This window comes from Aptenodytes patagonicus, chromosome 15, assembly GCF_965638725.1.
Source record: "Aptenodytes patagonicus chromosome 15, bAptPat1.pri.cur, whole genome shotgun sequence".
Taxonomy (NCBI): Eukaryota; Metazoa; Chordata; class Aves; order Sphenisciformes; family Spheniscidae; genus Aptenodytes; species Aptenodytes patagonicus.
Genome location: NC_134963.1, coordinates 5,465,870 through 5,480,358, shown reverse-complemented (window position 1 = coordinate 5,480,358; position 14,489 = coordinate 5,465,870). Strand labels below are relative to the sequence as shown.

At 55.4% G+C, this 14,489-nt stretch overlaps 1 protein-coding gene, 1 long non-coding RNA gene and 5 other non-coding genes across 10 annotated transcripts; 2 read left to right on the top strand and 5 right to left on the bottom strand.

Annotated features, from left to right (window-relative positions):
* Positions 1-6,752: 6,752 nt before the first annotated feature.
* On the bottom strand, positions 6,753-8,168 carry LOC143167286 (polyubiquitin-B). 3 transcript variants are annotated; one of them, XM_076352550.1, is made up of 2 exons: positions 8,085-8,168; positions 6,753-7,532 (listed from the first exon to the last, which is right to left on the bottom strand). In XM_076352550.1, exon 2 carries the CDS (start codon positions 7,524-7,526, stop codon positions 6,837-6,839), a length of 690 nt encoding a protein of 229 aa, XP_076208665.1. In that variant the 5' UTR covers positions 7,527-7,532; positions 8,085-8,168; the 3' UTR covers positions 6,753-6,836. The 3 variants fall into 3 exon arrangements, with proteins under 3 accessions (XP_076208665.1, XP_076208667.1, XP_076208666.1); XM_076352552.1 differs by having other exon boundaries at positions 8,134-8,141; XM_076352551.1 differs by lacking the exon at positions 8,085-8,168 and adding an exon at positions 7,999-8,074.
* Positions 8,169-8,229: 61 nt separating this feature from the next.
* LOC143167289 (uncharacterized) lies at positions 8,230-11,261 on the top strand. 2 transcript variants are annotated; one of them, XR_012996533.1, is made up of 4 exons: positions 8,230-8,339; positions 9,257-9,642; positions 9,848-9,978; positions 10,968-11,261. It is a non-coding gene; the product is annotated as an uncharacterized LOC143167289 (long non-coding RNA). The 2 variants fall into 2 exon arrangements; XR_012996532.1 differs by having other exon boundaries at positions 9,848-11,261.
* Positions 11,262-11,992: 731 nt separating this feature from the next.
* Positions 11,993-12,064, bottom strand: TRNAA-UGC (transfer RNA alanine (anticodon UGC)). The gene has a single exon. It is a non-coding gene; the product is annotated as a tRNA-Ala (tRNA).
* Positions 12,065-12,434: 370 nt separating this feature from the next.
* TRNAD-GUC (transfer RNA aspartic acid (anticodon GUC)) lies at positions 12,435-12,506 on the bottom strand. Its single transcript has one exon. It is a non-coding gene; the product is annotated as a tRNA-Asp (tRNA).
* Positions 12,507-12,771: 265 nt separating this feature from the next.
* On the bottom strand, positions 12,772-12,844 carry TRNAF-GAA (transfer RNA phenylalanine (anticodon GAA)). Its single transcript has one exon. It is a non-coding gene; the product is annotated as a tRNA-Phe (tRNA).
* Positions 12,845-13,275: 431 nt separating this feature from the next.
* On the bottom strand, positions 13,276-13,347 carry TRNAD-GUC (transfer RNA aspartic acid (anticodon GUC)). Its single transcript has one exon. It is a non-coding gene; the product is annotated as a tRNA-Asp (tRNA).
* A 240-nt stretch (positions 13,348-13,587) lies between these two features.
* TRNAA-UGC (transfer RNA alanine (anticodon UGC)) lies at positions 13,588-13,659 on the top strand. Its single transcript has one exon. It is a non-coding gene; the product is annotated as a tRNA-Ala (tRNA).
* Positions 13,660-14,489: the final 830 nt, after the last annotated feature.

Sequence of the window (14,489 nt, the reverse complement as noted above, 5' to 3'; positions counted from 1 at the left end):
GCGGAGGGGGGTCGGGGCCGAAGGGAGAGGGGCCGGGGGCGGAGCGGGGCCGGGGCCGGAGGGAGCGGGGCCGGGGGCGGAGCGGGGCCGGAGGGAGCGGGGCCGACGGCGGAGCGGGGGGGGCCGGGGGCGGAGGGAGCGGGGCCGGGGGCGGAGCGGGGGGGGCCGGGGCCGGAGGGAGCGGGGCCGGGGGCGGAGCGGGGGGGACCGAGGGCGGAGCGGGGCCGGAGGGAGAGGGGCCGGGGGCGGAGGGGGGTCGGGGCCGAAGGGAGAGGGGCCGGGGGCGGAGCGGGACCGGAGCCGGAGGGAGCGGGGCCGGGGGCGGAGCGGGGCCGGAGGGAGCGGGGCCGGGGGCGGAGCGGGGCCGGGGCCGGAGGGAGCGGGGCCGGGGGCGGAGGGAGCGGGGCCGGGGGCGGAGCGGGGGGGGCCGGGGCCGGAGGGAGCGGGGCCGGGGGCGGAGCGGGGGGGGGGGCGGAGCGGGGCCGGGCCCAGCCGCGCCGGCCGAGGCGGCGCCGAGCCCCGCCCGCTCTCTCAGCGCAGCCGGGGCGGGGGGCGGCGGGGCGGGTGAACCTATGGAAAACAGAACCCTGTATCTATGTATGAATATAAAAACATGTATTAATATATAAATATATTAAAATAGATAAAAATACAAAAATACATAAATGTGTCTGTATATCTCTATGTATCTACATATATCTACCATGTATGTGTATGTGTTAGAAACCATGGAAACGCCTGAGAATGGTCACGTAGGAATTAGGGCTTCTTCCCCCAAAAAGGCGGCGGATCAATAGCCCAACTGAAGTGCATCTACACCAACGCACGCAGCATGGGCAACAAACAGGAGGAGCTGGAAGCCGTTGTGCAGCTGGAAAACTATGATATAGTTGCCGTCACGGAAACATGGTGGGATGACTCGCACAACTGGAGTGCTGCAATGGGTGGCTAGAAGCTCTTCAGAAGGCATAGGCAAGAAGGAGAGGCGGTGGGGTAGTCCTGTATGTTAGGGAGTGTGTTGATTGTCTAGAACTTGATGACGGTGACGATAGAGTTGAGTGTTTATGGGTAAGAATCAGGGGAAAGGCCAACAAGGCAGGTATCACGGTGGGAGTCTGTTACAGACCACCCAACTGGGATGAAAAGGCAGCCGAAATATTCTATAAGCAGCTGGGAGAGGTCTCACAATCGCTAGCCCTTGCTCTCGTGGGGGACTTCAACTTACCAGATGTCTGCTGGAAATACAATACAGCGGAGAGGACACAGTCCAGGAGGTTCCTGGAGTGCGTGGAAGATGATAACTTCCTGACACAGCTGGTGAGGGAGCCAACTGGGGAGGGTGCCCCGCTGGACCTGCTGTTTGCGAACAGAGAAGGACTTGTGGGTGATGTGGCGGTTGGAGGCCGTCTTGGGCACAGCGATCACGAAATGATAGAGGTTTCGATTCTCAGAGAGGTAAGGAGGGGGGGTCAGCAGAACTGCCACCTTGGACTTCCAGAGGGCAGACTTTGGCCTGTTTAGGAGCCTGGTTGACAAGAGTCCCATGGGAGGCAGTCCCGAAGAGTGAAGGAGTCCAGGAAGGCTGGACGTTCTTCAAGAAGGAAATCTTCAAGGCGCAGGAGCAGGCCATCCCCATGTGCCGAAAGACGAGCCGGCGGGGAAGAAGACTGGCCTGGCTGAACAGAGAGCTTTGGCTAGAACTCAGAGAAAAAAGGAGAGTTTATGACCTTTGGAAGAAGGGGCAGGCCACTCAGGAGGACTACAAGGATGTTGTGAGGTTATGCAGGGAGAAAATTAGAAGGGCCAAAGCCCAACTAGAACTTAATCTGGCTACTGCCGTAAAAGACAATAAAAAATGTTTCCATAAATACATTAGCAACAAAAGGAGGGCTAAGGAGAATCTCCATCCTTTGTTGGATGGGGGGGGGAAACATAGTGACAAAGGATGAGGAAGAGGCTGAGGTACTTAATGCCTTCTTTGTCTCAGCCTTTAATAGTAAGACCAGTTGTTCTCCCGGTACCCAGCCCCCTGAGCTGGAAGACAGGGACAGGGAGCAGAATGAAGCCCCCATAATCCAAGCAGAAATGGTTAGCGACCTGCTACACCACTTAGACAACGCACAAGTCTATGGGGCCGGATGGGATCCACCCAAGGGTACTGAGGGAGCTGGCAGAAGTGCTCACCAAGCCACTTTCAATCCTTTACCAGCAGTCCTGGCTAACCGGGGAGGTCCCAGTTGACTGGAGGTTAGCAAATGTGACGCCCATCTACAAGAAGGGCCGGAAGGAGGATCCGGGGAACTACAGGCCTGTCAGTCTGACCTCGGTGCCGGGGAAGGTTATGGAGCAGATCATCTTGAGTGCCATCACACAGCACGTACAGGACAACCAGGTGATCAGGCCCAGTCAGCATGGGTTTATGAAAGGCAGGTCCTGCTTGACTAACCTGATCTTCTATGACAAGGTGACCTGCTTAGTGGATGAGGGAAAGGCTGTGGATGTGGTCTACCTAGACTTTAGTAAAGCCTTTGACACCATTTCCCACAGCATTCTCCTGGGGAAACTGGCTGCCCATGGCTGGGACGGGCGTACTCTTTGCTGGGTAAAAAACTGGCTGGATGGCCGGGCCCAAAGAGTTGTGGTGAATGGAGTTACATCCAGTTGGCGGCCGGTCACAAATGGTGTTTCCCAGGGCTCAGTACTGGGGCCAGTTCTTAATATCTTTATCAACGATCTGGACGAGGGGATCGAGTGCCCCCTCAGTAAGTTTGCAGACGACACCAAGTTGGGCGGGAGTGTTGATCTGCTGGAGGGTGGGAAGGCTCTGCAGAGGGATCTGGACAGGCTGAATCGATGGGCCGAGGCCAACTGTATGAGGTTCAACAAGGCCAAGTGCCGGGTCCTGCACTTGGGACACAACAACCCCATGCAGCGCTACAGGCTTGGGGAAGAGGGGCTGGAAAGCTGCCTGTCGGAAAAGGACCTGGGGGTGCTGGTCGACAGCCGGCTGGATATGAGCCAGCAGTGTGCCCAGGCGGCCAAGAAGGCCAATGGCATCCTGGCCTGTATCAGAAATAGTGTGGCCAGCAGGACTAGGGGAGTGATCGTGCCCCTGTACTCGGCACTGGTGAGGCCACACCTCGAATACTGTGTTCAGTTTTGGGCCCCTCACTACAAGAAGGACATTGAGGTGCTGGAGCGTGTCCCGAGAAGGGCAACGAGGCTGGTGAAGGGTCTGGAGAACAAGTCTGATGAGGAGCGGCTGAGGGAACCGGGGTTGTTTAGCCTGGAGAAAAGGCGTCTGAGGGGAGACCTTATCACTCTCTACAACCACCTGAAAGGAGGTTGTAGCGAGGTGGGGGTTGGTCTCTTCTCCCAAGTAACAAGCAATAGGACGAGAGGAAATGGCCTCAAGTTGCGCCAGGGGAGGTTTAGATTGGATATTAGGAAAAGTTTCTTCACAGAAAGGGTTGTCAAGCATTGGAACAGGCTGCCCAGGGAAGCAGTTGAGTCCCCATTCCTGGAGGTATTTAAACGGTGTGTAGATGTGGCGCTTAGGGACATGGTTTAGTGGTGGACTTGGCAGTGCTGGGTTAACGGTTGGACTTGATGATCTTAAAGGTCTTTTCCAACCTAAATGATTCTATGATTCTATGGTATACGGCCCAGGCCACCCCCGGGAGGGACCGGGTCCCACCGTGGCCACTGCATTAGCAGGCAGGGTGGCTGCGAGCCTGTTGTCACAGCAGGTATTTGGTGCCTCAGGAAAGGGGGCAAGCGCAGGCGGCTGTAAAGGGCTCAGCAGGCGGTCAGCCGTTGGCTGGTGACCTGGGGCTCAACCTAGGCTCTCCCCGAGGAGAAAACATCCATCACCTCCTTCTAACCCACCTCTGTTTTTCCAAGGAATTGGGTCTTTTGTCTACCTTGTGTATCTGAAGTGGCTCTGAATAAAAGCCTCGTTGAGACTCATCCCTAAAAGTGTCTAGAAGTCAGCAGAAAATAAAAAACAAAGGGAAGAGTCCAGTTTGTGGCAGCCTATTTTAAAACAATTATATGCATCATCCCACTGTCCGAACTGTAAGTTGATCTGAGCTAAAGGGTCTAGAAACTGGAATGCATCTACCTGCAAAACGCTATCTCCATGACACGACACGTGGGCGCTGCGGGGAGGCACAAGCCCACGGCTCCTACCTGGGCAGAGGCCAGGACAGCGGAGGACCCAACTCTTGCCATGGCCTTCACCTTGGTGGAACGCCTGCATTTGTGTCTTTTAAGCTTAATTATGTCTTTTTTCATTCTAGACCTTTTTCCTCACTTGTTGCCTCTGTTTAATTGCTGCAGCAATTAACATGTCTCTGTTCAATACCAGCCGGGTCTCCGTAGTGGAGGCAGCTGCTGGCCGTACCCCATTTCCCCAGCAGCAATCCTTTCAGATCCAGCACAAAGTAGGTGCTGTGTTTTCCTTTACTTTAAAACATTTTGCTGGAAAAAAATCCTGTGAAAGGTGTTTTCCTTCAAAACCCAATAAACCCAAGTAACATCCAGGAGATACCCTGAGGCACCACGGGACAATGTGAACCACGTGAAGTTGTCTGAAGCGAGACAGCAGGTACTTTCATGGTTAGAACAAAAGACATCCTTGACATTTACAAAATGCTCTGCCATTTTCATCAAACGTTGCTGTTCCGTGGTTGATCCTACCCAAGCTGTGGTCTCTGCTTGCAGGTGCCGTGCTCTGAAGTGTTTGCACTGCCACCATTAACAACCCCTCGAAGTTCATCAAATCCAGCAAAGCGACCTGCAGAGATCAGCGCTTTGACTCAGCTTACGAGACCACGGTGCAGGTTTCTCCTCCAACAAGCTCTCCGCTTTGCCTGGTTGCAGCACAGCCACTGGGATCACACTCCAGGCTGTTACGTATTTGTACGGCATTGTAGGTTTTTTTTTCACCGAGGCATTTAAAATAAAAGAATTTCTTAAAACACGCACTGCATTCGTGTAGGTTTTTGACATTCATTGAGCATCCCCATGTCCTCCTGTAGCTCTTCCCCTTCAGTGATCAAGCCACCTTCAAATCAGAACCACTTGCAGTTATTTTTTCCAGCTTTTTTTTCTTATTTTTTTATCATCAGATTTCCAAGGAAAAGCTTCCCAGATGTGTAGAGAAAGGAGTTATGAAAACATAACCAGGATGCAGCTTCTTCCTTTTTACATAAGAGCACCTCCCTTCATTCCAGAAACACCCGCCCCTGAACTGGATCAGACACCCCCATTTTAAGCTCCTTCACAGCACATCCAAACCTGCTGAAGGGCTGCAGAATTTTTAATTGCTGCATAAATTCAGACGACTCAAGAGGCCAGAAAAAACATACAATGGCAAGCTTTACTGTTTGTATTTGTTGAAGGTTCAGTTACGTTAGAAGAGTACATAAACAGAGCAAGGGTCCTCTGTCCGCCGTGAGGGCACTGCACCGGCACCACCCCTGAAGCTCCCACCCAGCCCACCAGCACCGACTGTCCGGTGAAGCCAGGACACGCATGGCTGAAGCCTGGGGCCCCCCGCGGGGACGCACCAGAAGCTCAGCGATGGCACGACACCAAATTTCACCTGGCTCGGGTTTCAGCTCAGTGGCATTCAAAAGCTTTCTCCAATTCAGCATGGATCGCGATTATCCAAACTGGTTCTTTACAGGCCACAAGGCACTAAAAGCATCTTCCACCACTCTCTTCGTCAAGAATAATTATCAATCTGTGTTACTCGAGTCAAATCCTGCTATCCCACCCTTCCACTCTGGATAGTGTAGGATCACTTCAGGTCCCACCGAGGTCAGGGATCAGCTGAAACCTCTATTCCAACTCCCACCACATCCCCTTCCAAAGGCGAGTCACATTACCGCTCGTCAGGGACAGTTTTGGTTTTTTACTCTTCAGCCTCCCCCTTTTCCCATTTCCCGATCCCCAGCGCAGCGTGGTTAACTGCTCACGAGCTCCTGCATTCAGCAACCTCCACTTCACCACACGATACTTCAGCGAAGGCTTCCCTTTAGCCAGTGTTTTTACAGCATATGGGAACCGCTCCGTGACGTTTGTTTCAGCTCATTAATACTATAGCATTTCCACTTAGTGCAAAGCTGGAACGAAAGCACATTCCGGAAGACTTTAAGCTAGTACATCTGAAATTACCAAGTTTGCTTAATGTGCTCAAGCCTTTCAAAAAGTCAAGTCTACCCCCTAACTGGATGATGAGACTCACGCTAGCCAGAACGCTTTTCAAGCCCCCGTTCCGAGGGCTGCAGGATCAGCAGCGACGTTCTACCACCGCCCACCACGCAGCCATCCCACTGTCGGAGCAGGCTGCTGGCCTTTGACAAAACGGCAGCGTTACCCTCCTGCTGTTACTCCGTTAGTGCAAAAGCACCGGGGCCGGGAACTGGCAATTACTGGGCACAGCAGCACTCTCAAAGCCTCTCAGCTCAGAAACAACGGCAGTTTTGCATTACATGTGTACGCTTACACAACCTTAACAGCTGCGTAACATCTGCAGACTGGCACTGAACTTCAGCCAGTGCTTCAGCTACTTACGGTAACACTTACACAACCTCAGGAAAACCACAGCTGAAGGATTAGTCACACATGCCTGGCAAGCGTGAGCCTTGTGTAAGGCAGTTTTGCAATACCTTTCTATGTGGAATTGTAGTTTATTAATGTAACTGTAGTAATGCAATTCTAGTTTATTAACTTGAGACATGAAATTTTGTGGATGCAACAGCTTTATTGGAATGAACAAGTGCAGATAAACTTTTACTTGGAAGCAAGCAACAACCAGCCCAGCCAGTTCAGTTACCACCCCTCAGGCGCAGCACAAGATGCAGGGTGGATTCCTTCTGGATGTTGTAGTCGGACAGGGTGCGCCCATCTTCCAGCTGCTTGCCAGCAAAGATCAGCCTCTGCTGATCGGGGGGAATGCCTTCCTTGTCCTGGATCTTGGCCTTGACGTTCTCAATGGTGTCACTGGGCTCAACTTCCAGGGTAATGGTCTTGCCTGTCAGGGTCTTCACGAAGATCTGCATGCCACCTCTGAGACGCAGCACCAAGTGCAGAGTGGATTCCTTCTGGATGTTGTAGTCGGACAGGGTGCGCCCATCTTCCAGCTGCTTGCCAGCAAAGATCAGCCTCTGCTGATCAGGGGGAATGCCTTCCTTGTCCTGGATCTTGGCCTTGACATTTTCAATGGTGTCACTGGGCTCAACTTCCAGGGTGATGGTCTTGCCTGTCAGGGTCTTCACGAAGATCTGCATGCCACCCCTCAGGCGCAGCACAAGATGCAGGGTGGATTCCTTCTGGATGTTGTAGTCGGACAGGGTGCGCCCATCTTCCAGCTGCTTGCCAGCAAAGATCAGCCTCTGCTGATCGGGGGGAATGCCTTCCTTGTCCTGGATCTTGGCCTTGACGTTCTCAATGGTGTCACTGGGCTCAACCTCCAAGGTGATGGTCTTGCCAGTCAAGGTCTTCACAAAGATCTGCATTTTTCTCTGCAAGAAGAGAAATCACTCTACTTTAGTCGCTTTCCCCCTTCCTTCCCATGGGAAGCTGCAGCAAGGCCAAGCAGGAGCCCAGCTCCCTCCAAGCAGCACACCGGTGGGGCTGGGCTCCCTGGGAGCGGCCCGCCCCCGCTCCACGCCCTGTGACGTCACAGTGGAGGAACCGCCCACATCCTCAAGGGAGGCGGGGCCACCCGCCCCGTTCCCCTTCCTGCCCACGGCGCGCGCGCCCGCCACCATCTTGAAGGGCCGCTGCGCCTGCGCGGCCGCCATTTTGCCGATGGCTTCTCGTACACCCCTCTCCCGCCCACCTCCGCCGCCGGCTCGCGGTGCTGCTGCTAAGGGGGAGGGGAACGTCCCGGCCCACGCCCCGCCCGTAGCCCGCCACCTCCTCCAGCCGCATACCCTTCCCCCTCAGCGCACACACACATCTCCCGCCCGGCCACCTAGCACGCACCTAAGCCCTACCGCCGCCACGACAAACGGCTCTACCCTCCGCTTTCCCCGCGGAGGCACGGGGAAGCCGAGCCGCGGAGCACTCACCGCGGGGCCCGCAGGCCAAGCCGACAAAGCAACACTCTCCAAGACTTACACAACTCCAACTACGCCACACATTCCCCTCCCGCCCCTTATATAGCCTCTGCCGCCCCGCCCCTGCGGCACAGATCACTCCGCCAGGCACTATTTTCCCTGTGGCGCGCGCCCCAGCTCTACCGTGCGGGTGGAAGGAAGCGAGGCCCGGCAGCGCGGAGGAGTCAGCGCCTCGCGAGGTGACAGGGTCCGGACTGGCAGGCGGGAGTGAGTGCGCAAAGGAGCGCGGAGAAAAACCTGGCGTGGAGTCGTCGGAGCGGGGCCAGGGCCCGGAGCCGGGGAGGGGGGGGCGCCTGTGGTGTCTCAGCGAGCCGAGGTCTCTCGACTTTGGAGACGCCCTTGTGCCTAAAGCTTCTTGTCAGAGCCTTACATTTTATTAAGGGATTTAAACCTCTACAGTTGCGCCCCTGTTTCAAAAGCGCCTCCTTGATTTTCTTCCCTGGGGCAGGATGAGGGGCAGCTCTGCCTGTGGGCCTTGCTGGGAGGCAGGCAGGCTCTGAGGTGCCTGGAGGGAGAGAGACTGTTGTTTTAGTCAGAAGGAAGATGCATATTGCTATTTAAGAAGTCTCCGATGTATTTCAGCATGCTAGAGGGAGAGAAGCGGCGGGGGAGTGTGGGCTTCCCCACCCAGGAGCGGGACCGGTGTGAGCAGGCACAAACCCGCTGGGACTGGCACAGGTGAAGCCTGCAGGCAGGTTTGTGCCAGGCCCTCTGTGCCACCGTGGCCTGTAGAGCAAGGCACAGGGAAAACAAGTCGGTGTCCAGCCGCCACGATGATGCCGGGATGCAGTGAGGCCGGAGCAGGCTGAAGGGCAGAGACCGCACCAGGGCAGGGAGGCTGCAGGAGACTCCTGCCAGGGGACGGAGATCAGGCAGCCCGGAGAGGGGAGAGGTGACGTGAGGGACAAAAAAGGCCTGATGGACAAAGAGATCTGAATCCTGCAGAGAGTCTGTCTGCCTGAGATATAAACAGCGAGTATATATATATGCAGACATAAAGTGGAGTATGCATCTGAGATATAATGGAGTTTATAACGCAGGACTAAGGCCTTGCCGCTGGGGTAAAATCAATCATAAATAGAAATAATAGTAATGCCTGTTTCTTACTCTGTTCTCGCTTACAGAGCGCCTTCTGGTAGATCTCTGCTGCACTCAGTTGCCTCCTGTGCCATCCTAGTCAAACTACAGCAAGTCGAGGGCATAGCTGAGAACAAAACGGGGCTTTGTTTGCAAGATTCGTGAGATGCCATTCGGTTCAATCCGCCTACAAAATCCTGCGTTTGCCGACACCCGCGGAAAACCGCTGCCTACCAAACGGACACAGATAACACCCAGGGCTGCACAGCAGTAGGAAGGGAGCAGAGGCCCAGCAACAGCTTTGTGATTGGTTTGAGGGAAACCGGCCTGCATTTGCCTGACACACGGAGCTTCTACAGGAGGGGAATGCTCTGGGGAGCCTCTCGGCCTCTGCTGCCTTGCATTTGTATTAAAACTCAGCATTGCAATAGCGGTAATAATCTCAAACACCCGGGTCGTTTAGCTGGGGAAAAAAAATCCACAAAAGTATTTTGGTTTCTTCTCGGGTTAGAATCGTGTTCAGTGGCTTGTGTTGTGTGCATTTGGAGTTCTATAAACATAAAAGATTGGAATAGCCTTTCAGATTTAGGTCTTTCCTCATCTGAAAGTGAATACTAATGCTAAGTTCATTCTTTTAGTTACAGAGTGAGCACTCAGGACTGGTCTGAAAATACTCTAAAAGGCACATGGCAATGTATGTCATGACAAGATGGAGTTTTGTAATGGGAAGAAATGAAGATGATACAGTGCTGTTCTTCATCTAATTAGGGTAGGCGGCCAACCACTGAGCATCCTGAGTGAGTTTGTACCCGATGTCTGAATCAAATGGTGGAGCAGCACACCCCTAAAGGTTCAGATCTGTGTTATACTCAGATTGCAAGGCAGATGTTAGGCCCTAATGCAACAGAGTCCTTAAACACGTCTGGCTGGTTTGCAGGAGAACAGTGCTTTCCCGAGCTGGGAGGGACTTTGAACAAAGCCACTCTGTGTTTCTCTGACGCTGTCTGTACGGGTACCCCTTGCTACTATTTCAAGACAAGCTTGGTGAATAGTAGGATGTTGGTCCTAACAGACTGTTGTCCCTAATGCGGGCTCGTTACCCGGTGCGCAACGCCAATTTACACACCGAGGGGGGGTATTTCCATTTCTTTTATTCTAGTTTGCGCAAAGTAGGGAGCTAGGTGGTAGCCCACAAAAGACTAGCTCTCCGATTATCAAAACTTCACACTATTTATACTCTGTCACCTATTGGTTAAATGATTCTCTCGCTTCTTATGCTAATTAGTCTGCATGCTCAGTCTCTTTTGGGTCGGAGGGTTTCTTGAGTTGGTGGGCTGTGAGTCGGTGGTCATGATCTCCCCTTGTCAGAATTAACTCTCCTTCACCTTTAGTTTCACGCTTCAGCTGTTGCAGCCAAATTCCTGTGGTTTTGCTGATAAAACAAGTTATCTCCTAACAGCCTGGTTTATACAAGCCAGGATGCCCTGTTTGTCCAAGATGTTTCTGATTTATCTCCCTTGGGATTAGATGCCACGGCAAGTATTTACTTCGGACCTCCCCAACCTTGAATAGTTAACAAAGCGCTGGACAAAATAATTGCAACGTTAATCAATGACAGCCTTCTGCAAACTTACATCAAGACCATGACCTATTATACTGACAAATACTGATTTCCTCTGCCAAAAGGTCTGTTACTTCGTGCCTGTTACTACAAACTCTCTGGGGCAGGAACCGTCTCTTTTTTGTGTTCACGTGCAGGGTGTGTTCCAGCAGTACAGCTGCCCAGAGAGATCCTGTTCGGGGAGCTATTTACAACGGGGATCTTCACACTTACCCGTGCTGTAGCCAAACATTTGGCTCAAAAGAACAACTAGAAGTAATGCGGGTAAATAAATAGCACGTGGAGCATTTTAACCACTCTGGCAGGAAATGTCATTTTACATCTGTCCCTAGTCAGCTCTCCCTACCAGAGAGAGTTGGATACGCCGTTGATAATTGAACAGTGCAGATAAAGCAGCTGGTAACTGAACTGTGTAGATAAAAGCTGTTTCAAGCTCTACGTGGGCTTTGGTCTCTCTGTGCCATACCTTTCAGCCCTCCCGGCTCTGAAGAGTTTACCGGGTAAGACAGAACCGTGTGAGCCCGGCCAACCCGAGGAGATCAAAGCAGGGAGCTTGTTTCCCAAGAGCTCCTCCCGACCTGCTCCGAGCGAAGCCTGGTCACGCTGCCAAGGGGCTGCTCGCAAAGCTCCAGCTGGAGCAGGACAGCAGGGGTGAGCGGCCGCCGCAGAGCCAGCTCAGAGCCAAGGAAAAGCTCCTGCAGTATCGCAGCCGGTGGGCGCAGTCACCTGCGGTGTCCCGGTTTTTGTGCCTTCCCCTTTGCCTCTGGCTCTGGGAATGTGGTGTAGAGACCCTGAGCCAGCTCTGTGCCGACTGCAGGTTTGCACGTAGCCAGCTCTGCTAGGTTCTGGGGTGGAGAGGTGTCAGGCAGGGTTAGCAGGCCAGCATCCCCCTGCATTTCAGGGTTTGGTGCTTCCTTCCCCCTTTCGGGCTGCTCTGCGTCTGCAGGGCCTTAGTGTGGCAATGAAATACCCAGAGGGACATGAGAATCTTGTGTGTTTGCATAGTCCTGAGGAGAACCAAGTGACAAAAAAAAGCCATTTTGTGCCGCGGGGAAACTGCCACCGCGGGCCTTTCTGGGCAGCGCGTTCACGGTGCAGCTTTGCTGTAGTTTAATCCTGGATAAAATCCATCACGGGGGGCAAAAAGCGAGACGGGCTCGCCTGGAGATGCCGGGGATTGAACCCGGGACCTCATACATGCAAAGCATGCGCTCTACCGCTGAGCTACATCCCCCTGCCCCGCATTGCGCGCCCTGCCTGGCGGCCAGGTCCCTGCCCGTCCTCCTTCCTTCGTTGATGCAACGGGGGGAACAGCGGCGAAGAGGCTGTATGCGGGGAAGGGAGGGCGGGGAGGTGCCTGGGCACGGACAGCGCCCCGCGCAGCGAGGGGACGCGGGCAGCCATGTGGCTCCCCGGCCCGGGATCAGGCGGTGAGTGGTGTACGGCAGCGCATAGAGCTACGTGTGAACTTCAGACAGCACTTAGAAGTACGGCAACGCTCTGGCTTCGCACACACAAAGCTGTGCTTTCTTTCCTCCTTTCCTCCTCGGAAATTAGAAAATCTGTGCCGGAAAAAAAAAAAAAAGAAAGAAAAATCACACAACCTCCCCGTCGGGGAATCGAACCCCGGTCTCCCGCGTGACAGGCGGGGATACTCACCACTATACTAACGAGGACGGCTCGGGGTTTTATCTCGGCGGGCCGGGCCATAGCCCAGCCAGCCGCCGCCGGGAAGGGATTTACCGCAGCCGCCCCCTGCGGCGAAGCGGTTCCCGCCATAAAACCCCCACGAGCGCGAGGGCCTGCGGTGACACGCCGCGGCAGCCGCCCCTCGCCCGGCGCGGGGACCGCAGAGCTGGCCCCCGCTCCGCTCCGCTCCGCACCGCGGCAAAAGGACCCGCCGCCGCCGCCCGCGGGGTGAAAGGGAACCAAAAAAGCCTCTGCCGAAACCCGGGATCGAACCAGGGACCTTTAGATCTTCAGTCTAACGCTCTCCCAACTGAGCTATTTCGGCGGCGAAGAGCCCCCACGCTGGCCGCGGATACGACCCCGCCCAGCGCACCCGTGGGTGCCTGTGCCCCGGCTATTGCCCGCCCTCCCCACGCGGGGTCAGCGCCCGCTCCTGGGGTGCCCAGGGGTTCCCCCCCCCGCCCCTTCCTTCGCACTGCTTTCCAATCCCCTGCAGGGCGGGGATGGGACCCCAGGCAACCCCCCGAAAACGGGCGGCGGGGTGCTCAGAAGGCACCCTGGGAAGCGCGGCGGATCCCCCTCCCCCGCCATAAAAAAGCAGGTCTGCCCGCTTCACCGCGCCACCCCACAGGCGGCCCCCGCGGGGGGGTGACGCGGCCCCGCGCCCCCGCCGCTCCCCCCCCCTCCCGCCACAGACCCGACCCTGGCGCGGGGGCCGCCCGGGGAAAACGGCAGGCGGGGCCAAAACAGTCGAACCTCCCCGTCGGGGAATCGAACCCCGGTCTCCCGCGTGACAGGCGGGGATACTCACCACTATACTAACGAGGACGGACACAGGGGACGTTTTTCCCGCCTTCCAGTACAAGGACGCGGCCGCCTCCCGCAGCGCGGCCCCCCCCCCCCCCCCCCCCCCAAGCTCCCCGCGCACCCCACGCTGCTCCCGCAGACGCTGCCGGCGCCGGGGCGCGGCGCGGGGGGGGAGGCGGCGCGGAGCGGGGCCGCCCGCTGGGCCTGACGCGCGGCTTGCAGCATATCTGTATGCGCTGTGCAAAAAGGCGCCCGCGAGGAGGGGATGTAGCTCAGTGGTAGAGCGCATGCTTTGCATGTATGAGGCCCCGGGTTCAATCCCCGGCATCTCCAGGTGCTTTTTGCCTCCGGGGAAAGGAAGGGTGAGCATCCTGCCGAGCCGGTTGTTTTGCTTTCTCTTACCCAGTTCCCCGAAAGAGCCGTGGTTTCAGTTTTGTAATTTGTTTTCCTTTTTTTCCTTCCCTCCCATAAGCACAGAGCAGTTTGCAAACTCTGCTGCAATTCTTGCTAGAGAAAGGAGCCCAGCCAGGAGCTCACAGCACCCTCCTGCCTGCGGTTACTGCGAAAGGCTATGGCTCTGCAGCATTTACATTATACACGCACACCCCCCTACAACAGGGTATTTTCCTTCTTGCTCGAAAATGAAAGCTGATGTTTCATCAGGATTAGATATTTTGAACGCTTACTTGTCTCCTGGCCTGCAGCCCCTGAAGCGCACGGGGGCGGTGGGAGCAGCGGGTGCGGGCATCCAGCCTTTTCTGTGCTTAGGTCGCACCAGCTTCCTCCAGAACACGGGGACAGGAGGGTCACTGCCAACGCCTTCTCCTATTGCGGTGTTACGAGCAACAGCAAATGAACACAGCGTGAGCGCACGGTTTACCAAGGAGGAAAAAGATTGGGTGAAAGGGAAGGTAAACTCAAGCTGTGCATTTTCTTCTGGGACTACCAAAATTGCTTGCTGCAAAATGAGCAGATGGCGTGGTTAAAGCCTGCCCCGTTTCCTGAAAGCTGCTGCATTCCTAAAAGTGCTCCAGCCCACGAAATCCAGGGAGGCTCAGGAGCACCCGACTATACAAAACAGTACTGGCAAACCATGTGGCAGAGCAAAGGCACCAGGAGATCCGAGTGCTTGCAGCACCAAGCCAGGTACCAGGAGAGATCTG